We start from the raw sequence: 26,591 nt of genomic DNA, 5'->3' as shown, positions 1-26,591 counted from the left end.
GTGCAACTATGACATACAACTATCTGCTGGGGCTTTGGGGAAAAAATAAAAAAAGGAGGAGGATGGGCAATAGATGTTAGCTCAGGGCTGGTCTTCCTCACAAACAAACAAAAAAAAAGTCAGGAAAAAAACCCGAAATTATCATGGAATAGAAAGTGGTAGGAACTGCCCATCAGTGCCAAAATGGAAAATGCAGTCATTCTGCTTTTGAAAAGTTGTCTTCCCATGTACATATTTTCAGTGGTATTTATTAAAAGTAGACAACTATATTGGGACCGGTCAGCTGGTGAGGTGGTTAAGTTCACGAATTCTGCTTCGACGGCCCGGGGTTCGTAGGTTTGGATCCCAGGTGCATACCTACACACCGCTCATCAAGCCATGCTGTGGCAGTGTCCCACATACAAAATAGAGGAAACTTGCCACAGATGTTAGCTCAGAGCCAGTCTTCCTCACCAAAAAAAGTAGATAGCTATATTCTGTTTGGTATTTAAGATTGGAAAAGCTTTTTTCTAATTCAATATTTTAAAAGTTTGCATCCAGAGGAATAGAAAGGAATAGTATAAAATGAGGGGAAATTTTAGGCTTGTAGGTTAGATTTAATCCATTATCCTCTGCTGTAATAAATCCAACTTTGTTAATTTATTTTTCACCTCAATGTTTTTGATGGTCAGTTCGAACAAGTGCCACAGCAGCAAGCAACTTGATTGAAGTATTTGTTGATGGCCGGTCTGTCATGGTGGAACCGGGAACTACCGTGCTCCAAGTAGGCATATGTTCTGATTCTTTACTTTTGTGTGTGTTCTGATTTTTTTAAAAAATTCCAATTTATTTCCTTTATACTGTTTTTCTCTTAAAGTTTTCAAGATTCCTTGATAAATGCTATATAACAGAACTATAGATGGTAAAATTATATGAAAATGTTTGATTTGCAATCTTAGCATTTCAAAGTAAGCTGTCATTTATCTGTCTCTGACTTTCTCAGTGGATGGTGGCAGTTCTTTTGTTTCACTTCTGCCTTACAAACAAGTACCCATTAAGAAATTTGAAATTGCCTAAAAGAATTACTTAATAATAGGTAAGTTTTAGGAAAAAAGTAACCTTTGTTGTGAGCATGCTTGATGCTTTTCACTTTCATGTAGGCTATTTTTAGTAATATTTCTAGGAATGTGTCTTACAAAGCAGGTAAGTGGAGGGTAGTACGTTCTTGAATTCGTGCCCTAAACGTTTAATTTCTCCAGATTCCTCCAGAACTAAGAAAGTTGGTCATGGAAAAGTGATTCTTCATTTCACCTGCAAGTTAATTACAGAGATAAATGCTCTTTATTCATTTTAGCCGTCATTTCTAGGCTATCTGCCAGGCATAGACGTGTAAACAATAAATATATAACAAAAGTATGTTCAAGGTACAGTGCAGAATATTTTAGCAGGTACAAGAGGTGGTAGAAAGAGATGTTCGGGGTGTCTCGGGTGATACCTGAGGAGATTTTAAAGAATGAATAGGTGTTTATATGTTGACAAGGAATCTTCCAATAGTTTGGTATTCCTGGAACGTAAGGTGTATGTAGAAGATGGGATAACAGGAAATCAAGTTTATTCTGGTAGGGAAGGTCCAGTCAGGAAAGAAGATATATGTCATACTAGATAAAGAAGCCATACTAAACAGCTTCTAGTTTGACCCATCGAGAGTTTTCATGCCTACTAGGCAGTATGACCGGGACTGTAAAGGATGATGATTTGGAGAAGAACAAGACTGGAGTGAGAAAGAAGAAAAGAATATGTTGCCGTAGTGGAGCGGGAAATGAAAAGACCTAAAACAGATAGTAGCAATGAGGATGAAAACAAGAGGGTAGATTCAAGGGAGAGGGGGTTATAGATAGACAGATTTTTAAGAATGATGAAGCACAGAGGAATTTTTATGGTTTCTGGCTTTGTTAGCTAATTTGGGGATGTATAGTGGGGGGCCAGAATTAGGTTGAATTTTAACTGCCTATGGAGTATACACGTGCAAATGCCTATTTAAGTCTAGAGCTTAGAGAAGTGGAGGACTGTCAAGGCTACAGATGAAGGCTTGGGTGTAATCTTCACATGGGATGTGAGCTAGTACGAAGGCTGGAATAATGTCTGTCTTGCTTACTCCTGTACCCACTGCATCTACCACATAGGAAGACTCGATACATTTTTGCTGACTAAGTAGTGAAAACATTGGATATTGGGCCAGCCCCGTGGCTTAGCGGTTAAGTGCGCATGCTCCTCTACTGGCAGCTCGGTTGGGATCCTGGGCGCACACCAATGCACGGCTTCTCCGGCCATGCTGAGACCACGTCCCACATACAGCAACTAGAAGGATGTGCAACTATGACATACAACTATTTACTGGGGCTTTGGGGAAAAAAAGGAGGAGGATTGGCAATAGATGTTAGCTCAGAGCCGGTCTTCCTCAGCAAAAAGAGGAGGATTAGCACGGATGTTAGCTCAGGGCTGATCTTCCTCACAAAAAAAAAAACAAAAAAACACAAACAAACATTGGATATTGATGAGCTTGCTTTAGAGTGAGGGGTCTGGATAGAAGAACTAACTCTAGAGGGAATTTGAATATGTTTATGGGCTCAGAGAAGGAGTGATAATTGGTAAAGCAGGACTAATCCCCCTTACTAGGCAAACAGGAACCGGGAAGAGGTTCAGCCACGGTGGGAGTGTGAGTCCTTGGTGGGGTATATGGGGCCAAAACTAGAACGAGATCATAGCCAGCTAGATGGTGTGCAGTGGAGTCTCTGATCCAAAGGAGGAGCGCTTGGCAAAGAGGAGGTCCGGGTATGAAGCCACTAGGACAGAGTTTGAAGGGGGCGTCTGTGGACAGTGGTTCAGAGTGGAAGTGGGGAGTCCAGCCTGCAGCACAGTCTGAGGAGACTTCATCCAGTTTTTTCCATGTAAGGGGTAGGCATGCTGAGGATACTTAAAGAGGCGGCTTCAGAGCAGACGGGTTGCAATCAAGAGCAAAGAAAGAGGAAAATCTCTTCAGGGATGAAGTAAGAATGAATGAAGATACCGATATTTATAGAGACGAGTAATAAGATAGGTAGGAGATGGCCTCATTTTTTTCTGTGTTTAGGCAAGACAAGGGTAAGATCAGGTTATTCCAATGCAAAATTTTTTTATTTTGTTTTCTAGGCTTGTGAGAAGGTTGGCATGCAGATCCCTCGATTCTGTTATCATGAAAGGTTGTCTGTTGCTGGGAACTGCAGGATGTGCCTCGTTGAAATTGAGAAAGCTCCTAAGGTACATGATACCTAAAATTCCACACCATGCTGTAGAAGGTAGAAAACGTTAAATCTCGCAGCAAACTTTGTTTAGAATCAATGTTGTTGTGGTGGAGAATCTAGCCCTGTGTACTTCTATCTATAAATTTATTTTCTGCACACTTGATTCTCTTCTTTCAGAACTGGAAGCACATCGATGAAAGTGCTTTATAAAAGCAAGTGCTGGGGCCGGCCCAGTGGTGTAGTGGTTAAGGTCGCGTGCTCTGCTTCCGCAGCCAGGGGTTCACAGGTTCGGATCTCGGGCGTGGACCTACACACCGCTTATCAAGCCATGCTGTGGCAGGCGTCCCACATATAAAGTAGAGGAAGATGGGCACGGATGTTAGCCCAGGGCCGATCTTCCTCAGCAAAAAGAGGATTGGCAATGGATGTTAGTTCAGGGCTAATCTTCCTCACCAAAAAAAAAAAAGCAAGTGCTATGTAATTGTAACAGATTTAGAAATTAAAGGTGACTTCTTAACAGCTGTCCATATTTCTGAGTGGCTGTCTGTGATACAACTAGGGTGTGGAGTTGCCAAGCAGCACATTAGTAGTCTTGTGCTGTGCTGTTTTCACTAGAAAAAAGGGTTGCAGTGAAGAGGTTCATTTTCAGCTTAATTTCATTTTGGCTTATGCAATTTTAATTCAGCATTGTCTGCTAATCAAAACACAGTTATTTGATGTTCTGTTTCAGAGCCTCTTATAAAAAATTATATTGACTATTAGAAAAAAATTAAGAAGTAGGATGTCTTATTTGTTTCTAAGAGAAATGTAAAGCGCCAGATAATCATATTATGAATATGAAAACTAAAAAATTCAATCTTCAGAAATACTCTGTTCTAGGGGCCAGCCTGGTGGCGGAGTGGTTAAGTTCACACGCTCTGCTTTGGCGGCCCAGGGTTTGCAGGTTCGGATCCCAGGTGTGCACCTACACACTGCTGGTTAGGCCATGCTGTGGCAGCATCCCCTGTACAAAATAGAGGAGGATTGGCACATAGGTTACCTCAGGGCCAATCTTCCTCGCCAGAAAAAAAAAAAACCATAAAACTCTTTTTGCTTGCTTTCAAATGTATAATTTGATGTTTTTATATACTGAGTTACTTATAATTACAAATAAATACAAATACTTACAGGTTTTTTCCATTGAAATTCCAGGTTGTAGCTGCTTGTGCCATGCCAGTAATGAAAGGTTGGAATATCCTGACAAACTCAGAGAAGTCTAAGAAAGCCAGGTACTTTATTATTACTCGGGGTAGTAACTTTTCTCAGAGCAGAAAATTGCACATTTCAGTATTTAGACCTTTCTGTAGATGAGAAATTCAGTATCAAACTCTGAAGAAATTGATGTGCTGGCTTCCAGGAGCAGTGGAAGAGAGTACACAGTAGAGAAGATGAAGTCAGAGGTTTATAGTTTTGAGCCTAGAGTGGGATTGGCATTGAAAACTCTTGTTTAGTAACTTGCTCAACTTCTAGGGCTTCTTGAACTGAGATTATTGCAGTGATGTATAACTGTACTGTACTGACTCTGTTTGGTTTTGCTTTGCATTTGCGTGTGTGTTTTTGTTTGAATTAATGCAAGTGTTTTCTGAAGACCAGCAACTTTTGATAATTCTATTAAAAGTTATAATTTTGTAGGTTCTCTAATGATATTTGATTCTAGACTCTTGTAAGCATTCTTTACATTGTGCATTTAATATTACTTAAATGATAGTTTCATTGGCATTTCTGATAATAAATGTAAAGTGAATACTAACTTTATCAGAGCATACATCTGCAGAGGTTATTTAAATAGCCTATATGTAAACCATTTTTGAGTGCCAGCAATTTGTGTCATTTTATCTATTACAATTTTCCATACAGAGAGGGTGTGATGGAATTCTTATTAGCAAATCACCCACTGGACTGTCCTATTTGTGACCAAGGAGGTGAATGTGATCTGCAGGTATATAGTCTAATTTCGTAAATCTTTTTGATTGTCTCAAATTTTACTTTCATTAGCAGCATTAGATGAACTCTCTTGTGATCTACTTAAGGACCAGTCCATGATGTTTGGAAGTGATAGGAGCCGATTTTTAGAGGGGAAGCGTGCTGTGGAGGACAAGAACATTGGGCCTTTGGTGAAGACCATCATGACCAGGTGTATACAGTGCACTCGCTGCATCAGGTAGTTTTTTCCCTCTCTCTTCTGGACTATCATTTGTATACTTACTTAACGTTCGCAAAATTTGGAGGAATAACAACACTGGAAAGAATGGCAACTTTGGTGGGAGAAGAGAGATGTTTTTAATATTATTTGCATAAACCAATAAACTGAATAAGTGGGTCACTTTTCAGTTAATATCAACCTCAGTTGAATTTAAAAATCACAATCTAGAAGCATTAACTCTGATAACTTGTTGAGCTCTACATCTATGATTTGTGCAATATTCTCTTTACCTCAATTAAATGCAAACATTTATTGGATTAATTTTTATTCAAGGACTGCTCAGCATTGAAAATAGACTCATATCTTTTTAGTGTTTCAAAAATCATTATCTCTGTGATCATGAATAGGAAAGGAGGCAGTTTTGTTGGATTCGACAATTTGATGGTACATTTTTATCTTGCAGGTTTGCAAGTGAGATTGCAGGAGTAGATGATTTGGGAACAACAGGCAGAGGAAATGATATGCAAGTTGGCACATACATTGAAAAGATGTTCATGTCTGAACTGTCTGGGAATATCATTGATATCTGCCCTGTAGGTGCCCTGACCTCTAAGCCCTATGCCTTTACTGCACGGCCTTGGGAAACAAGGTATTCATCGTTGTATTCTTTTACAATTTGTTTTTTGTCCTTTAATTTGCTACTATTAAAAAAAATTCAAGGGCCAGCACAGTGGCGTAGTGGTTAAGTTTGCGCTCTCCACTTCGGTGGCCTGGGGTTTGCAGGTTCAAGTCCTGGGCGCGGACCGACACACTGCTCATCAAGCCATGCTGTATGATGTCCCACATACAAAAAGAAGAAGATGGGCACAGATGTTAGCTCAGGGCCAATTTTCTTCACCGAAAAATATATATATATATATTTAAGATTCATTTTTTTCTTGAGTTCTAATTGTTTTGGTCTGCTAAGTTTTTGTTTGCTTTAAGTAAAACACTTTTAATGGAAGATAAGTAGTTAGATTGAAGGATAGAATGAACCTGTGCAAATTAATTGTAGTTTTCTTGGAAATTAATTGCAAAGTTTTTGTTAGTGCCATTGAGTTGATTCCGACTCCTAGTGACCCTGTGGACAGCAGAGCAGAACCCTGTTTTTGCACCATCCTCTCTTCTTACAGTACGTATCAGACAGTGCTCTGCTGCTATGCACAGTGTTTGCATGGGCAATTCTTTTTGGAAGTGAGTGGCCAGGTTCTTCCTTAACCACAAAATTATTTTATTCACTTCTTCTTCCAAGGAGTAAAATTGTCTTGATTTTTAAAATTTAGCCTCCTTTCAGTGTATATTAAGTTTTCAGCCATGTGGACATATCATACAGTGTTTAACCAGTTCCTATTATTACACAGTTCATTTGTTTCTATTTCTTTATAATTATAAATCTATGATAAACATGTATATTCATAATTTTCTTTATCTCTGATTTTTCTCATTAAACCAAGAAATGGAGTAGTAGTTGAATATTTTTAAGGTTCTAGAAACATGTCATCAAATTGCCCTCCAATTTTTAAATTCCGACCAGAGTAGAAGGGAGTATCTTAAAATTCCAAATTTTAAACCATGTATTTACATATACAAAAGGTTTGAGGGGCAGGGTTGGGGAACAGTACATAACTGAGATGTTTAAGTAGAGAATTTTTCCTCCTCTCCTTCTGGGCCTTCGATAATACGTATGTTGCTGTGCCTGTTGTCCCACAGGTCTCTGAGACATTGTTCATTTTCCTTAAATCTTTTTTCTCTTTGTTCTTCAGATTGGATAATTTCTATTGATCTGTCATTGAGTTCATTCATTCTGTCTTTTGCCATCTGAAATCTGCTGTTGAGCCCCTGTAGTAAATTTTTTTATTATAGCTATTTTTTTTGTTTTGTTTTGTTTTTGTGAGGAAGATCAGCCCTGAGCTAACGTCCATGCTAATCCTCCTCTTTTTGCTGAGGAAGACCGGCTCTGAGCTAACATCTATTGCCGATTTTCCTTCTTTTTTTTCCCCAAAGCCCCAGTAGATAGTTGTATGTCATAGCTGGACAACCTTCTAGTTGTTGTATGTGGGACACGGCCTCAGCATGGCCGGACAAGCGGTGTGTCGGTGGGCGCCCGGGATCCGAACCCGGGTCGCCAGTAGCGGAGCGCACGGACTTAACCGCTAAGCCACGGGGCCTGCCCCTATTATAGTTATTGTACTTTTCAACTCCAGAATTTCTTTTTGGTTCTTTTTTATAATTTCCTGTATCCTTACTGAGAATCTCTACTTGTTGATTTGTGATTATCGTAGTTTCCTTTAATTTTTTGAACATGATTTTCCTTAGTTATTTGAACATATTTTAATATTTTTGTTTTTGTTTTTAAGCAGGGCTTCTTAGGGGTTGCTCCTATGTCTGCAAAGCTTAGTAGTTAGATGTTGATCGTGCTAAAATACTTTGAGCCAATAAGGCTTCCATATTCTGCCAGTGGATCTGTGTGTGCATAGAGGAGCACATTCCAAGTTCAGGCTGTTTTCAAGTCTGCCCAGCTTGTGCTTTCCACAGGGCCCTTTGGGTCTCAGTGTTGTCCAGGAGTGTATGAACAGCTTGGGCCCTCTCTGGTCTCAGCTGCACATATGCACAGCCTCCACTAGGAATGCTTGTCCGGACGACTATGACTGCAGCCTCAGGCTAGGAGACCCTTGGCTCTCCTCAGCTCAGTCACCTCCCAGATATCACTTCCACAGACACCTTTGCCCCTTGCTCCAGATTGAGTGAGTCTTATCTGCAGAAAAGAAGCTCCCGTCTTCCCATCCTGGCAAAACCTCCAGTTCAAGGTGGTGGGAAAGGGGACAAAAATAGCCCTTAGCCAGAACACCACTGATTTTCACTATTCTTACTCAAAGTTCAGTTTTCCACACATCAAAGCTGCTTGTGATGTTATATGCCTTTGGTAGATTTCCAAAGTGCTGAATTGATCGTTTTTGTTAATTTTGTCTAGCTTGCTTTTTGCTCTGTGGTGGGAGGATTTGTCAAACTCCTTAATCAGCCATACCCAGAAATCTCCCCCTCTTGTTATTTATTTTGATACTCAAATTGTCCCAGATTTGGCCATTTGGAGCCCTTTCAGTTGGCTTCTGTATTAGATAACAGTTTTAAAGTCTTCATTTTGCAGTAGGAATTTATGTGATGTATTCAAAGATGAGGGTATATTGTTTTATTGCAGTTCCTCTGAGGTCCATTATTAAGAAATTCAGAAAGGAAAGTAATTGTAAAATTTTTTGGTTTTGGTAAGCCGGGTAACAGAAACTTTGTCCTTAGTCTCAAAATCAACACAGTAAATACATGTGTTTGTTTTCTTAGAAAGACAGAATCCGTTGATGTAATGGATGCAGTCGGAAGTAATATTGTGGTAAGCACCAGAACGGGAGAGGTCATGAGGATTTTGCCAAGGATGCATGAGGACATCAATGAAGAGTGGATCTCTGATAAAACCAGGTAAATGCTACATTGTTTTCCTACCTTTTGCAGTTGATTTAAAGGAAATTTTATAATAATTTTAGTTTTAAAGAGCTATCTTTAATATTTGCAAATTAATGAATGAATATAGACTTGAAATCTGGATTGTTTTTGTAGCGATTTGGACAAAACTGACATTAGTAGTCCTGGGTATATCACTAGCTTTCATATTACCTTTGAGAAATATTGTTTTTTGTCCCAGAGGGAGAAATTGAAGTAGATTAAGATAACTTAATCTAGTTCATTTTGTTCATTGGAGAAAAGAAGCTAAATATAAGTTAGAGTTTGCCAACATAATTTTGATAAAATATCTAGAGGTACTCAGTTTTAAAAATAAAAATGATTTGGCTTATTCAGCTATCTGATTTTTTGTGTTGTAATTTTAAGATTATTGAGGTAGCTGAAAATAAATGATAAGAACTCAAACCTTTTAGATGGTGTTTTAGTTTTAGGTGATATTCATAAAATATTTATTAGTTCATCTTTAAAAAAACCTGGAATAGTTATTTTATCCAGGCATTTATTATTCTATTTGACTCTTTAACCAATACTGTATTTAATTAACATTCCTTTTAGATTTTAAACTTGAAAATTATAGTTGCATCTTAAGCAAGATTCTACAAATGATGTAATTTCTGTTATCTAGATTTGCCTATGATGGGCTGAAACGTCAAAGACTTACCGAGCCGATGGTCAGAAACGAAAAAGGGCTTTTAACCTATACCTCCTGGGAGGATGCACTCTCTCGTGTAGCTGGAAAGGTAAAAAATTGAAATGAGAATAAATAGTATTTGTGATTTTCAAGGGACATTTTCTTAGTGAAGAGGGGATTTGTGTCTCTTTGCTTCTTTCCTCTTACCGGGCTTACCTTCCATTTAATGAGTGTTTATGCCAGATGTCATGCTAGATATAGGGATGTGAAGACTACTGACACATGGTCCCTGCCTCCCACAGTCTTGTAGTAGAGACAGATGCATAATTGGGCAGTTATCATACGCTGCTGTGGGTAGTTGTGCGGGAAGTGATATATGAGAGAGCTCATAGGAGGGGTGCCTATGAGAGAGCTCATAGGAGGGGTGCCTAACGGAGGCTAGCATAACGGGATGCCTTCCTAGATAAGGTGGCTCCTTAGGCAAAGTCCAGAGTGAAGATGAGCTTGCCAGAGCAAAAATGGAGGGAATGGCTTTGGTCAGAGAAAGGCAACATACATAAAGGACTTGAGGGAGTAGCAGATACCTCAGAAGAAGTTGTGTTTAACTATAACTCCACAGTCTTTACCCTCCAGACCTCATTCTCAGGACCTTTTGTTCCTAATTTAAAACAGCTTCCCTCCAACCTTGGCCCCACATACACCTCTGCTTCTCACTTTTATATTAATCAATAATTGGTGTAAAACTTTTAGTCAGAAGTTTGTTGCTTTTTTTTGTACTTGAAAATGATTATTGTTTTGTTTTCTGAGGAATTCATTGTGGTCTTTGCTGAATGACGGTTTCTTGGTGATATCTTTTCATCCATTTCTAGTTGCAGAGTTTTCAAGGCAAGGATGTGGCAGCAATTGCAGGTGGCTTGGTAGATGCTGAAGCCCTAGTAGCTCTCAAAGATCTGCTTAACAGAGTGGACTCTGACACCCTATGCACTGAAGAGGTCTTCCCCACTGCAGGAGCTGGGTAAGAAATAGGAAGCTAGGATCTAGGCCTTTGGTTTTTTTTTGGTTACAATTTCTGTATAAACCAACATATCTATGGCATCAGTGACTGATATGCAACAACTTGGATTCTCCAACATACCCACCAGTTTATTTTCACATATAGACCAAAGTCAAACCAGGAATTGGAGAATCCAGTTATTAATAGGTATCTGAAATGTTGAGGTAATTTAGGAAGACCTCATAAATTTCTTTTTGTCCATAAAAATTTTTGGAGTGCCATGGGTTTCCTGACATGAGAATATTCCATGGATTGTTAGTGTGTATTAGTTTTAAAGTAAACGTGCATTTTTTGTTTTGTATTTCTAGCACAGATTTGCGTTCCAATTATCTTCTTAATACTACAATTGCTGGTGTGGAAGAGGCAGATGTTCTCCTTCTGGTTGGTACAAATCCACGTTTTGAGGCACCGCTATTTAATGCTAGAATTCGAAAGAGGTTAGTAGTAATATACAGGGTTTTAAAAATATTTATATAATCTGTTTTGTATATGAAAAATGGCTATTTTAGTTGATTCCTAATAGTCTTAGTAGGAGTGAGACTGACAGATAATTGGAGGGCAATTTCTTTTTGTGTGTGTGTGAGGAAGATCAGCCCTGTGCTAACATCTGCCAATCCTCTTTTTTTTTTTTTTTCCTGAGGAAACTGGCCCTGGGCTAACATCCGTGCCCATATTCCTCCACTTTATATGGGACGCCGCCACAGCATGGCTTGCCAAGCGGTGCATCGGTGCACGCCTGGGATCCGAACTGGCGGACCCCGGGCCACTGCAGTGGAGCGCGCGCATTTAACCACTTGTACCACCAGGCCAGTGCCTGGAGGGCAATTTCTAACAGATCCATTCCCCTCCTTACCCTCTGCTGATCTTTTAATTTTTTATCTTCTTATTTTGAAATAATTCAAGATGCTTGAAATGGTCTTTGTATACTCATTTTTGTATACTGTTCACTTGGATTAACCGGTGTTAACATTTTGTCACATTTCTTTTATTATTCTCTCTCCATGTATGTATATGTTTGAATGTAATTTTCTGAATCACTTGAAAAGTAAGTTGTGGACATGATGCCCTTTTATTCCTATATACTCTTATGTGGATTTCCTAAGAACAAGGGACATTTTCTTAAATAATCAAGAATTTAGTATTAATAGTATAATTTTATTATCTAATCCGCAGTTTATATTCAGATTTCACCAGTTTTCCCATAAGCTCTTTTATAATCGCTCTTTTCCCGCCCAGGAGTCACACGTTGTAATTAGTGTCATGGCTCTTCAGTCCTCTTTGTTGACATTTTGTTGAAGAGCACAGGACAGTTATTTTGTAGGATGCCTCTCCATCGTTTTATATCTTAGAGACTTATATGAATAGCTCAGTCATATAATTTATTGTCTAAACTGGGACACTGTTGAGAGTGAAAGGGGGAGTTGTTAATTACTCCAGGATAACAGGTAAAAACCAGCACTGTCTCAAACAAACCAGAATAGATGGTCACCGAATTTATAACTATTTTTGGAGGAGCTGGAGCCATACTTCCCTGACACAGAGAATAAATATGAATAATGTAGTTTATTTTCATGAACCATATTTAAATGACTTTAATGGATAAGTAAAAGATAATTGCTCTGCTGTGTAAATATGGCAAAATAGAAACTACAGATCATTTATTCTAAAATTACAGTATTTATAGCTGGCTTAGAGTTAGCATTCTTACACAGCAAATTAATTCATTGAATTACCTTGGTGTGTATTTTTGCAACACTTTATTTTGAAAGGTACACAATAAATTATGTGTATTAAGGTTAAATGTTCTGTGGATGCTTTTTTGCTTGTTTTTTTTTTTTTTTTTGGTGAGGAAGATTGGCCCTGAGCTAACATCTGTTGCCAGTCCTCTTTTTGCTGAGGAATATTGGCCCTAAGCTACCATCTGTGCCTGTCTTTCTCTGTTTTGTATGTGGGACGCCGCCGCAGCATGGCTTGTTAAGCTGTGCATAGGTCCGTGCCCAGGATCTGAACGTGTGAACCCTGGGCCGCTGAAGCGGAGCATGTGAACTTAACCGCTATGCCACCGGGCCGGCCCCTTTTGTGCTTTTAACATTTTGTAATATAAATAGATGTAGTACCTGGCATTGATGAGACCACTAACTATGCCAAGTTAGTAATTTAGCTCTAAAAATCTTGTTTTTATTTCAGCTGGCTTCATAATGACTTGAAAGTGGCCCTTATAGGCAGCCCAGTGGACCTCACTTACAGATATGACCATCTGGGAGATTCCCCCAAAATTCTTCGAGACATTGCTTCGGGTAGCCATCCATTCAGCCAGGTTCTCTCATATTATAATGTTATCTGTTCTTGTTAATTTTTAAGTATTATATTATTTTAAAAATTTATCGTTTCTGTAATAACAATATGTGATTACTGTTAAAAACTATAGCAGTATACGCAAGAATGTAGAAGACAGTAAAACACTACCCAGAATCCCATCACCCCAAACAAGTATTGGTGAAACATCATAATCATCTCTCTATTCATATATAGAGCAAGGTGGATGAATAGATAGGCAAACAAACAAAAATGAGATCATACTGTACATGCTGTTTCTACGTACCAGAGTTTAATTTTAGTTGAAATTATCAGAAAAGAAATTGAAGTGAAACTGAAAGAATTAAACTTCAGACTTCAATGAAATCTTGCTTAACTGCAAGAGTTATTATTCCTAAAAGAAATTTCATCAGTCATTTTACATGACTTTTTCATTACTGCGTTCCTTATTCACATTAATTTCACTGCTGTCTGGAGTTTATAGTTTTATATTTTTTTTTTTCGAGAGGGACTCATAGCTGCACTATTCCTTGAGGTCTTGCTTGCCTGAGAATGTCTATTTTATTTCTGAAGAGAGCCTTGGCAGGATATCAAGTCTAGGGTCACACCTTTTTTCCTCTGTAAACTTTGTACACTGCCTTTGGTTACTGTGGAGAAGCCTGGCATCAGCTGTCTTCTCCCCCAACCCTGTCCTGATTTTTGTTCCTGTCTAGATACTTTTTCATTGATACTTTATACTTGATTCTTTATTCTTGAAATTTAATAACTTCACCAGAATATGTCTTAATGGTGGTGGTTCTCTCTCACTTTTTTATAGGACATCTTTCAGTCTGAAGATTCAAGGTTCTCTTTATTTTAGGGTGTGTGTGTGTGTGTTGGGGTGGTGATCATTAAAACCACGTAAGGGGTTCCTGCCTCTTACATAACCACGGTTCTGGAGGTGGGCTGTGTGACAGGTGATGTGGTTCTCCAAGGGTGTCATCCAGGAAGGAGCCTGTCTTCTCGCTTTGCTGTCCTCGTGCGTTGGCTCACTCACGTGTGTGTGTGGGAGCCTCTCCTCGTGGTTCCAAGAGGGCTGCTTCATTGACAGCCTCAGGTGTGGACAAGAAAAGAGTCGAGTGCACAGGGACAAAGCAGCCAGGCCCAACCCCATTGTTGTTTTGAATAGGAAGAACATTATCATGATTACAAGGATTAAAAATACTAACCAGTGCTTATTGAGAAGTCTCTCTCTTTCACTAGTTCCCATCCCCACGCCCCAGAAGGTGATTAATGCTCTTCAGGAAAGGTTTCTTCTATAATAGATTTAAATGTATTTTCTATTAATTAGTTCTGTTCTCTTCATTAAGCACACTTAACAATCTAGACATAGGATCCCCTTTTCTCTCTCCTGTCATTTTTCCTATGTGCTTTTGTTCTTTTCTCGTTTGTTTTATATAATTTCCGATAGCCTGTCTTTCTCATTCCTGTATTTACAGTCATGTTGTATTTGTTTTTTATTGTTTCTGGAATGGTGTTCATCTCTGATTGGTTTCTCTTCTGGTTCTTTCCTGAGTTCTGTGACGAAAATCTCCTTGTATTGTATAATACTCTCTATTATGTCACTTATTTGAGCTCTTTTTTTTTTTTTTTAATTTTATGTATTTATTTTTCCCCCAAAGCCCCAGTAGATAGTTGTATGTCATAGTTGCACATCCTTCTAGTTGCTGTATGTGGGACGCGGCCTCAGCATGGCCAGAGAAGCAGTGCGTCGGTGCGCCCCCGGGATCAAACCCGGGCCGCCAGTATCGGAGTGCGCGCGCTTAACCGCTAAGCCACGGGGCCGGCCCTGAGCTCTTTTTTTAAGTAAGAAAAGAGTGTGTTGTTTTTCATTTTCTTTGAGGCTATTGAAAACTACTTGTCTGAACTCTTCACGTTTCCTTGGGAAATTCCTCTTGTGACGAATGTCCTCCTTTTTGTAGTATCTAGGCCTCATTCTCCTGCTGGTTCTTTGATTGGGGCCAGCTGTTTATGAAAATGCTACAGAGGATTGGCAGGAGAGTGAGCTGTTTAGTGCACAGCTTTACTTCAGATTTTTCTGTCCTCCACCAAATCTTTAGTTTCCTTTGCTCTTGGGATACACTCTCCCTCAGTTTTTGGTGTTCAGGAAGTTACTGTGGTTTAAAGAAAACTGCACTGTGACCTAGTGGTCATTGCTTTCCCAACCTCCTCCTCCCTGTCTGGGGCATGGTGAATACATAGAAGACAGTAGACATGGTACTTCAGTGTGGTGTCTCCTGTTATACGGGACCATCTGAATCTATAGGGAACATTCCCCAGTTTTTCTGGGACCTACCCATAGTCATTCTGAACAAAAGATAGTTGGCTATGATTTTCATTCTCATTGCTTCCTTTTAGAAAATATGTTTTATCTGATACTTGTTTAGCCTTTTCATGGTAGTATTGGCAAATTGTTTTTGATTAAATCTGCTTAAGTTGTTTTTGATTGAATCTGGTTGTATGTGTGTCCATAATGTTGACTAGCAAATCAAAGCGATTCGCATTAGAAATAAAACTTTGGACAACATATTGTAGATGTAAATTTAGTTTGGTTTGGGGCCGGCCCCGTGGCTTAGCGGTTAAGTGCGTGCGCTCTGCTGCTGGCGGCCTGGGTTCGGATCCCAGGCGTGCACCGACGCACCACTTCCCTGGCCATGCTGAGGCCGCGTCCCACATACAGCAACTACAAGGCTGTGCAACTATGACATACAACTATCTACTGGGACTTTGGGGGGAAAAATAAATAAATAAAAGTATTAAAAAAAAAAATTTAGTTTGGTTTGGTTTACTTTTAATGTTCTTTTTTAAGTAAAGTTCTACTTTTTTTTCCCCAATAGGTCTTAAAGGAAGCAAAAAAACCAATGGTGGTTTTAGGCAGTTCTGCACTCCAAAGGAATGATGGGGCAGCAATTCTTGCGGCTGTTTCCAACATTGCTCAAAAGATCCGGATGAGTAGTGGTGTTACTGATAATTGGAAAGTTATGAATATCCTTCATAGGTATGTCGCATAATTGTTTTTTATACTATAAAACTCAAGTAATTTTGTGTATATGTGTTCTAAATGTGTCACATTTAGATTTACAAACAACTAATAGTTAGCAACATTAGTAGCAGATGTGAAATAGAAAGCCTTGCTTTCTGTGTGAGAAGAACTCAAGATTATAAATAATATTAAAAATATCCAAAATAGCACTAAGTACTGAGAAAATCCTGAAAATCTGTATCATTTTAATATACCTTGGTTCAAAAATTGAAACAAGTCTTGTAACTTTATGATTAAATGATAAAAATGTAAGCTAACATGAGAATTCATCTGAAGTAAAGTTTTTTGCTGACTAATAATGCAAATTTATTTGAAAAAAGTTGGAAAGAGACGAAAGTGTACAAAAATAGAAATTACCCTTATTCCACAATCCATAGATAAGTACTGTTGCTATTTTGGTGTACTTTCTTCTGGTCTTTTTTTTTTCCCTTTATGAATTTTTTTAGTTATTGTTGAAATCATACTGTCTATACAATTTTATGTCCTGATTTTGATCAATTTTCATTACCAAATAAGAATTTCCTCCTGTGATTAGAAATTCTTTATAAATATAAACTTTAATGGCTATTTAATATCATGAATAGGGCCGGCCCCATGGCTTAGCGGTTAAGTGCGCGCGCTCTGCTGCTGGAGGCCCGGGTTCGGATCCCGGGCGCGCACCGATGCACCCCTTCTCTGGCCATGCTGAGGCCGCATCCCACATACAGCAACTAGAAGGATGTGCAGCTATGACATACAACTATCTACTGGGGCTTTGGGGGAAAAAATAAAAATTTAAATAAATAATATCATGAATATTTATAATTTTTTAGCCATTTCCTTCTTGTTAACTTGTATATTGATGCTAGTCTTTATTTATAAATAATGCAGTGGTACACAGTTACCGCTGAACTTTAGATTATTTCCCTAGGGTAGATTTCCAAAGGTAGGACTATTGGGGTGAAAAGAATAAACATTTCTAAGGCTCTTAATGCTCATTTCCAACTTGTTTTTAGAAAAAAGTTTTAGAAAGGTTGTACCAATTTTACATTAGTGAATGAATTTTCCCATTTCACATAATCCTTTCTACCTTAAGTGTTATTTTTCAAATTCTTCAAATTGTTGAAGGATTGATGCTAAGCACGTTTTTAAGTATAATAGGTAAATTTTTTAATTTAAAAGTGTTCAAATGCATTCTGAAACATTAATTTCAATGTTATATTTCCCCTTGTTGGTTTAAGTTGGCACTGTAGATCATTATGTAAACATTTTTTAAAACTATATTTTTTAAATAGAGTTTATTTTCATTGACCACCTCTGGATCCTTTCTAGCCACAATTTTTACTTTCTTCTTATTTTTAATTCACTTCTGCATTCATGTCTTTATTCCTATAGTATTTTTTTCTGAATGGGTACTTAAATAATTTTTTTTTTTAATTTCTGAATGTCTAACACTGTCTTTCTGGTTCCTTCTCATAAGTGACCACTTGACCAGGTACAAAGATCACAGACTTTTTCACTTTAATACTCAGTATTTTTTCACCATTCTTTCATTTAGTGATTTAGAGAGGATCTCATCTAGTCTGAGTTTTATATATGATAACCTGATTTTGTATATGTATGTGTGTCTATCTGCCTGCTCGTCCTTTGGAGTCCTTATTTTTGGTGTTCCACAGTCCTACCAGCATGTAACTAGGTGACACTTATTTGTAGTTTGTTACCTTTGCCTGGGAACATCATAGATACTCTCCATTTTCAAAGTGAAATTTTTTTGTTTGTTTGTTTGTTCTTTTGGTTCAGAAAAAGCATATTGGTTTACTTTTATATTGTTATTTGTTCTCATGCAGAAGCTTCTGTTCGTTATGCATTTGTTGGCCTTTCAGACTTTCGGTTCTCTTATCTTTTCTAATAATTTTTCTCACTTCCTTTTTCTCTGTGTTTAGAGAATATTTCTTAAATTATCTTCTATAATTTTGTGAGTTTTCATTCTGGAGAGCACTGACACTTTGTGATTTTTAATTTATTAACCTTGTTTTTTATTTCATTCTTATCACAAGATTTCTTTTTTATGCAAGTTTAATGGTTTATTAGGACATATCTTTTAATGCCTATTGAGAACATGAAACATATTTTTAAACTTTTTATTTCTTTCTTTTTTTTTTGTGAGGAAGATCAGCCCTGAGCTAACATCTGTGCTAATCCTCCTCTTTTTGCTGAGGAAGACCGGCCCTGAAATAACATCTATTGCCAATCCTCCCCCTTTTTTCCCCCAAAGCCCCAGTAGATAGTTGTATGTCACAGTTGCACATCCTTCTAGTTGCTGTATGTGGGACGCAGCCTCAGCATGGCCGGAGAAGCGGTGCGTTGGTGCGCCCCCGGGATCCGAACCCGGGCCGCCAGTAGCAGAGCGCGCGCACTTAACCGCTAAGCCACGGGGCCAGCCCATAAACCTTTTATTTCTTATAGTAAGTCTGTTCAGAGTAAAGCACATTTTCTAATTCTTAGAGAATCTTTTCATCAGCCCTGTAGTTTTTTTGTTTACCTGTCATTTTTGCAGAGGCAAACTTAGGCTTACTCAGTTTGTTTTCCAAGATGAGGTGGGCTCTTTGATAAATTAGTGTGAGTCTCTGCCTGGATCTTTGAGAGAGACAGACCTCAAAGCCTAGAATAAGGAAAATTAAGGAAAAAAAACCCTGTGTAGGTGGTGGGGAGGAAGGAGCTAAGTTTTGAAATTGGGACGTATGCACCCTTCCACTTTGTTCATTTTTAAGATAGGTTTGGCTATTCTAGGTCCTTTGCATTCCATATGAATTTTAGGATCAGCTTGTCAGTTTTTGCGAAGAATTCAGCTATGAATTTTGATAGGGATTGTATTGAATCCATAGATAATTTGGGGAGTACTACCATCTTAACAATATTGTCTTCCAATCCATGTACATAGGATGTCTTTCCATTTATTAGGGTCTTTCAAAGTTATTTTGTAGTTTTCATTATACAAATCTTGTGCTTCTTTTAAATGTTTTCTATTTTATTCTTTCAATATTGTCCCATCAGAGAGTTTAACAGAGCAGCAGCATCTAATGGGAGTTGGTTTGACATGCCCTCCTCCTTTAATAGGTAAAAGACCAGCTAGTTTTATGCACAGTAGGTCCTCAGAAGGGCTACTATTTGTAGAAAGTTAACAATAGCACAGTAGACCAAAGACTCCCAATTATTCAAAGTATGGTTATTCCAGACCTCTTCTTTTAAAGATTATTTTCTGCTTATAAGAATAATATGTATTCATAGAAAAAATTCTGTAAGGACCTACACCAATCTACTAATTATAGTTTTCTCTGAGTTACAGTTTTCTGAGTGTTTAGATGTCTCCCTTTTGGTTTTCAAAATGATCTGATTCTTCTCTAATGACTGTGTTTGGCTTATCATGTGTTTTTTTTTTTTTTACCATGTGTGATTTTTTTGTGATGAAAACACTACAGGTATGCTAAAGCTCTGTGATTGTTTTAAAGGATTGCAAGCCAAGTAGCTGCTTTAGACCTTGGCTATAAACCTGGGGTGGAAGCAATTCGGAAGAACTCTCCCAAAGTGCTGTTTCTCCTGGGAGCAGATGGAGGTTGTATCACTCGACAGGATTTGCCAAAGGATTGCTTCATTATTTATCAAGGTAAGTAGCATCTGTGATACCAGAAACAGAAGAGAATAGTACGTTGTGTGTATTAGAAGCAGTACAGCAATATATTTAGTGGATTGAATATTTTCCCTTCAGGAATTTCCCACACAGCCCAGTATTTTTTTAAATCAAATCATAGGTTTTATTTGTTACATAGTTGCTATTGCTATTAAGAATTATTACTTTATGTTATTTAATAACAAAGAATTAGAAGAAACCTAGGGGCTGGCCTGGTGGCGCAAGTGGTTTGGTGCGCACGCTCCGCTTTGGTGGCCCGGGGTTTGTGGGCTCGGATCCTGGGCAGGCACCAACGCACTGCTTGTCATGCCTTGCTGTGGCGGCGTCCCATATAAAGTAGAGGAAGATGGGTACAGATGTTAGCTCAGGGCTGATCTTCCTCACAAAAAAAAAAAAGAAGAAGAAACCTAAATGCCTGCAGAAACAGGAATGGTTAAATTATGGTTTATTTATGTAACATTAAAATTCAGCTTTTCAGAGAATATTTAGGGTTATTATATAATCGGGAAAGCACTTTTATAACAGTGTGAAAAGTTAAAAAATCATGAGTCCTGTGTTACAGGACATTTAATGAATTATACTTAACAGTGCTCCTTTGGTTTTTGCATTTGACTCCTTTTCTTGAACTCTCATTCACTGTAAATATAATCAAGTTTCTCAGGAGTAAACAGAGTTCAGAGTAATCCTGAGTATTTTACAGAGAAAAATATTACATAACTTTCCACTTCATTTTACATGTAAACACTATAAATTTATAATAGGCTTTTTATTGCCATAGCACATAAAAAGCATTATGTAATATTTCCTGTCTTTAGTTTGATAAAGTTAAACCAAAATGCATAACTAAAATCCTGTCCCCAGTCCTATCCAGAGATAATCATTGATGACAGTATTGATATGCCTGCTTCATACATTTTCCCGTGCATATACAAACATGTACACAAATGAGATCAAACTTTATTCTACAGCTTTCTTTCATTTAACTTGTTTCTTTTTTCTTCTAATAGTTTTGTTAACCTGTTAATGAATGATGTCTTTCAGTATATTCTTTTCCATAATTTTCTGTTTATGCCCTTTTCAGTATTATTTCTGTCATATTGCTGTTCTACACTTTTCGTTCCTCCAGTGTTTCAGTCTACTTTATCAAATTTCACTAACATACATCTGAGCATTTCCACTTTGTAGTCATCAAGAGAAATAATATATCTAGTTGCTCATTATATATGTGTATGATATTATACATATTTGCAAATTTGCAAAAAATAATCTGGGAAAATATACCAAATGCGTTAAGTAATTTTCCTTGGGAAGAGAGTTGAATTGTGGGCAAAGCGGGCTTTAATTTTTATTGCAAATACTTCAGTACTATATCGTTTTAATTTTTTTTTTTTTGTTTTGTTTTTTTTTTTTTGAGGAGGATCAGCCCTGAGCTAACATCTGCCAATCCTCCTCTTTTTGCTGAGGAAGACTGGCCCTGGGCTAACATCCGTGCCCATCTTCCTCCACTTTATATGGGACGCCGCCACAGCATGGCTTGCCAAGCGGTGCATCAGTGAGCGCCCGGGATCCGAACCGACGAACCCCCGGCCTCCGCAGCGGAGCGCGCACTTAACCGCTTGTGCCACCGTGCCGGCCCCTCGTTTTAATTTTTAAAACACTTTTGTAATTTAAAAAATGAGATTTAAGAAGAATGTATACTGTATTCGTGTGTAATACCTAATCAGTTTGTTAATGAAATGTCATTTGCTGTTTTCTGTCTTTTCACAGGACATCACGGTGATGTTGGAGCTCCTGTAGCTGACGTTATTCTGCCAGGCGCTGCCTACACAGAGAAGTCTGCTACTTATGTCAACACTGAGGGCCGAGCTCAGCAGACTAGAGTAGCTGTGACGCCTCCCGGCTTGGCAAGAGAAGACTGGAAAATTATCAGAGCCCTCTCTGAGGTATGCCTAGTGGTGCTGCTGGCCAGAAGCTTGACGTGTGAGCTTGTCAAGATGATTTTCCCAGTCAAGGAAGATGCAAGTCTGAAATGTGGAGATGATTTGAATAATCTCTGCAGGAAAAATATCTTCAGAAAATGGGGATTTGAAATTAGTATTTTTACTTTTGACTTGTCTTTTGCCCAAAAACACTCTTTTCACTCTCTTTACTGTAAAAAGCATCATGAAATTTAAAATAATAATATACAGTTGTCTGGTCTGTAACCTTTGTATATGATCAGTAATAGGTTAGCAGAAGCATTCATATTTAGCAAAGCATTATCTCTTTAATCATTTATTTCATAATCAGCATATTTTCTAAAGATACTAATGTACTGACAGCTGTTTATGAATTAATAGAAACCACTTGCTTAGCATAGAAACCACTTGCTTAGTATACATGCTAATAGGCACCAATAGATTTTTCAGTACTACTGTATTATTTCACTATAGTTACAATTATATATTATTTGAAATTTTTAAGTATTAAAGCTTTATGTCAATTTTTGGGACCTGATATGTTATAGATTGCAGGTATAACTCTTCCATACGATACTCTGGATCAAGTAAGGAACAGATTGGAAGAAGTCTCTCCTAATCTTGTTCGATATGATGATGTCGAAGGGGCTAATTATTTCCAGCAAGCAAATGAGCTCTCCAAGGTAAAAACTTGCCTGAGTGCAGTTTTCATAATAGCGTATCCTCTAGTGTAGCAGTACTAGTTTTAGTGCTATTATTGATCTCTTACTCCTTTTTTTGCAGTTAGTGAACCAGCAACTTCTTGCTGATCCGCTTGTTCCACCTCAGCTAACGATAAAAGACTTCTACATGACAGGTATGCAGTTGTCAGCGTGACTGCCAAATGGGAAAGGTGGCAAGGAGTAAGATCACCTAATTTAGCGTTATGATTCCAGCCTCTTAGTGGTAGTGTTTGATATTTTTAATCTTTGAAGATTTTCAAACATCAGAACTAATGTAATTCATATTTTCTGGTTTTACTCTTTTGTTTCTGAAATGTAAGGAGAATTTGAAAATCCAAAAAGAGTTAACAGATTTTAAATATAAAATTTTACTCTTATATGTAAAAACACTGTGTAGCAATTTAGAGAGAATTTTTCTAAGTGACAAACAACTGTGAAGGTTTTTCTGAGAATTATAGTGGAAGAATCAAAACACTTAAATGTGAAAATGTTAAACAGGGCTTCTGATGTGAATTGTTAGGAATGTTTTTAAGGAATGCAGTCTAACTGAAACTTGTTTACTGCAGATCCTACAACACTTGATATAACTTCCACGTTATGAGGTAGTTGACAGATGATTTTAAATAGTTTTCTATCTAAAAGCAGATAGGAGTATATTTTAAAATATTTGGTACAGTTTGTATCTAAGATTATTTTTAATAGGCTTTTTAGTTATGTTATAAAAGTTATGTTCATTGTAGAATACATACCTAAGCCCAAAAGAGCAAGGAAGAATCACTGTGATCCCACTACCCAGAGATAACTACATTTATTTTTAACATTTTTGTCAATCATCCAGGAATATACATATATATTATTTAAATGAAAAATGAGATTATTCATTTACTGTGGGGTTTTCTTTTGACAGCTTTATTGAAACATAGTTCACATAACATAAAACTCACCCATAAAGTGTACAATTCAATGGATTTTAGTACAAATATCCTTTTGTAACCTATTTTTCAATAACAGTTTGTATGCACATTTTTTCCCTGTGTCTTTAATACTTGCCTATAATATTTTTAATGGTTGAATACTGGCACATTGCATGGCTGTATATAATTATTTAATCAAACAGAGGAATACTTAATAAAGGCATGTAGCAAGCCAGCCCTGACGGTCTAGTGATTAAAGTTTGGCACTCTCACTGCTTCAGCGGCCTGGGTTTGTTTCCCAGTCACAGAACCACACCACCCACCTGTCAGTTGTTATGCTGTGGTAGCAGCTCACATTGAAGAACTAAAAGGACTTACAACTAGGAATACAACCATGCACGGGGGCTTTGAGGGGAGAGGGGTAAGAGGAAGATTGGCAACAGATGTTAGCTTAGGGCAAATCCTTCCCTGCAAAATAAAATAAAATAAAATAAAAGCATTTAACTAATAAGGGGCTTATCTTTTGAATTTGTTGGTTGATCTCACAAAATTTACATACGGTTGCATAGAGTTTTATAGTCTTTTTTTTGTTCCTGAATATGTGCAACAAAAAAGTTTTACTATGTGCTTTTTGAAAGTTGTAATAACAATTGCACATTTTCTTAATATCTTTCAGATCCAATTAGCAGAGCCTCCCAGACAATGGCCAAATGTGTCAAAGCTGTCACAGAGGGTGCCCAGGCAGTAGAGGAACCGTCCATATGCTGAAGCGTCACCAGGAACCCAGTTTTGCCACAGATAGTTCACGGACAGTTATGTTGGAGTGATCTCTGAGAGGATTCGCTTTAAAAAACAATCTGAATGATGTAATATTTAAGCTTCTACCATGCTTATTTGAAAACCATATTAAACAGCAACAAAGAAAATGATGTTGCAGTTATCAAAGAACTTGGAGGTTTCAGAACATGTATTGTGTGTAAACGTTGTTAAATAGTTTAATAAAGATGTATACAGATGCTCTTTCATGTAAAAGCATTGATAATCTTTGTGACAAATACAAAGAAAATCCTTAAAATGTGAATTGGTCTGTGTGCACAGATCATTTATGTTTGTAAAATGAATGAAATAAGAGCTTCCGTTAGGACCCACTTTTCTAGTGCTAAAGGAAAAATGTAAGCCTTCTGTCAAGCTGGGTATATAGAAAAAATATGTGTAGTATAATCATAGATCTATATCTTGGAAAATTATAATTAGTAATAAGCATGGTAATGATAGCTAATGATTATTCAGCTTTTTCTGCGTGCTAACCACTCTGGTTTTACATGCATTATCTTGTTTTGTTCTTGCTACAACCCTATCAGATAGTATTATTTCGTTTTACAGATGAAGAAACTGAAGCTAGGGATACTAGGTAGCTTACCCAAGGCCACAGCAAAAAAGTCACAGGCTCAAGCCTAATTCTGACTCCAAAGCCCATTGTTCTTAACTGCAATGAATGCATAATTTCCTCCCATTAATGCAGATTCTCTAGGTTCTTACTTCCAAGAATTAGTACTGAGAAGCTTAATGGATAACATATTTTTCTGTTTTCTCTGGAATCTGTTTATATAATGTCATGGTGATTTATGTGACATTTTTCTTTGCATAATAGATTACACACACACACCCTTGGAATGAGGAAGGTGTCAAGAGAGATAATTTAGGTTCTCACTGGTGTTCTATATTTATTATATTAACACCATCTGTAGTATTAAGTCAACTAAATTATTCCAGTAATAGAAGACAAAACTATCAGCTTTCATAATTTTTAATTGTCAAAACAAAAAGGGAGGGCCGACCCCGTGGTTAAGTGCGCGTGTTCCACTACTGGCGGCCCAGGTTCGGATCCCGGGCGTGCACCGACACACCGCTTCTCTGGCCATGCTGAGGCCGCATCCCACATACAGCAACTAGAAGGATGTGCAACTGTGACATATAACTATCTACTGGGGCTTTGGGGGAAAAAAAGGAGGAGGATTGGCAGTGGATGTTAGCTCAGAGCCGGTCTGCCTCAGCAAAAAGAGGAGGATTAGCATGGATGTTAACTCAGGGCTGATCTTCCTCAAAAAAAAAAGTAAAAATTTTACAGTTAATCTAGGAGATAATCTAAAGCTATATTAAATTGTTTTCAGAATCTTAAGTTCAGAATCCTTTTGTTTTGTAGCCCTTATTCCTTTCTTCATTCCTGCTATAACAAAGGTTAAGATTTGTAGAATAGTAGTTATATCATGAATACTTGATCTTCCAAAATTGTACAAAGTTTGTCACCTGTAACAGCTTTTTCAGAACTGTCTGTTTTATCCACTTTAGTGATACATCATGAAGTTGTTTGTATACTTTGCTTAAGTGCTTTGCTTAAAATTCTCAGTTGCCTGAAATTGTATCAGTTCTTGCTGAGAGTCTTTGAATTCAGTCCAAACTTCCTGTCCCTCCCTGCCTTCTTTACCCTTAGCACTGTTGCTGGTCTCGAGGGGTCTCGAGGTGTGTTGAACCTGCAAAGAAGATCTTGTCTGGGGTAAGTAGTGCTCAAGAACATTTGTTGGTTTTTACATAAAGCAGACATGAAAATCTGTCTCTTGGGCACCTATTAGTCACATAATGCTAGATATTAAGGTTATTGTGAGCGTAAACATTGAAGATGGTTGCTAGAGAGGAAAGGATTCTGAAGAAGAGCCCCCAGATAGAAGAAAAATACATAGAGGTGAGAAGAATAACCTGGCTGGTGGAATTATGGCTCTAAGCAGTGAGGGAGTCATAGATGATCTACAAAGGGTCAAGGCCAAGTCCCTTTGAGTGAAGAAGGCAACGTGGAAAGACACTGGAGTAATAATAAAATTTATAGAGGACCTTCTAAATATGTGCCGTTAAAGCTTTAAGTACATTATATCTAATTTTCACAAAAACCCTGCTAACAATAGGTATTAATTGAGACCCAAGAAATATCAAATAACTGCCCCTGGCTATAGAGTTAGAGATTAAAGACAAGGGGGTTTGATTAGAGATATTTTTACTGTCCCATGTTGCCTCAAATAAAAACCTTTTGGACAGCTATAGAAATTGAATAGATGAACAAGAAAAATCTTAAAACCTCAACTCCATACAGAATGCCCCAAAATTTATTGTGAATTGTGTTATAATGAATACATTAATAAAAAATTACTATGCGTTGAGCCAGCCCTGATGGCCTAGTGGTTAAGTTTGGCCTGCTCCACTTCAG

The 26,591-nt window shown here is 37.7% G+C and overlaps 1 protein-coding gene across 2 annotated transcripts in view; it reads left to right on the top strand.

The window, feature by feature from the left end:
* Positions 1–25,508, top strand: part of NDUFS1 (NADH:ubiquinone oxidoreductase core subunit S1) — a 29,686-nt gene extending 4,178 nt beyond the window's left edge. The window contains exons 3-19 of one of the 2 annotated variants that reach the window (XM_058549673.1): positions 672–763; positions 3,169–3,276; positions 4,452–4,528; positions 5,157–5,238; positions 5,330–5,460; positions 5,906–6,091; positions 8,815–8,949; positions 9,617–9,731; positions 10,492–10,637; positions 10,985–11,113; positions 12,864–12,993; positions 15,869–16,029; positions 19,563–19,717; positions 21,509–21,684; positions 22,248–22,382; positions 22,483–22,555; positions 24,012–25,508. In XM_058549673.1, the coding sequence (XP_058405656.1) occupies positions 672–763; positions 3,169–3,276; positions 4,452–4,528; positions 5,157–5,238; positions 5,330–5,460; positions 5,906–6,091; positions 8,815–8,949; positions 9,617–9,731; positions 10,492–10,637; positions 10,985–11,113; positions 12,864–12,993; positions 15,869–16,029; positions 19,563–19,717; positions 21,509–21,684; positions 22,248–22,382; positions 22,483–22,555; positions 24,012–24,103 (2,123 nt within the window). In that variant the 3' untranslated portion in view covers positions 24,104–25,508. Of the gene's footprint in view, positions 1–671; positions 764–3,168; positions 3,277–4,449; positions 4,529–5,156; positions 5,239–5,294; positions 5,461–5,905; positions 6,092–8,814; positions 8,950–9,616; positions 9,732–10,491; positions 10,638–10,984; positions 11,114–12,863; positions 12,994–15,868; positions 16,030–19,562; positions 19,718–21,508; positions 21,685–22,247; positions 22,383–22,482; positions 22,556–24,011 lie in introns of those variants that run through there. The other variant, XM_058549674.1, reaches the window with a different exon arrangement.
* Positions 25,509–26,591: the final 1,083 nt, after the last annotated feature.

The sequence above is a fragment of the Diceros bicornis genome, chromosome 10, assembly GCF_020826845.1.
Source record: "Diceros bicornis minor isolate mBicDic1 chromosome 10, mDicBic1.mat.cur, whole genome shotgun sequence".
Taxonomy (NCBI): Eukaryota; Metazoa; Chordata; class Mammalia; order Perissodactyla; family Rhinocerotidae; genus Diceros; species Diceros bicornis.
Note: the sequence above shows the minus strand (reverse complement) of the source record. Positions and strands in the feature narration are given on the sequence as shown.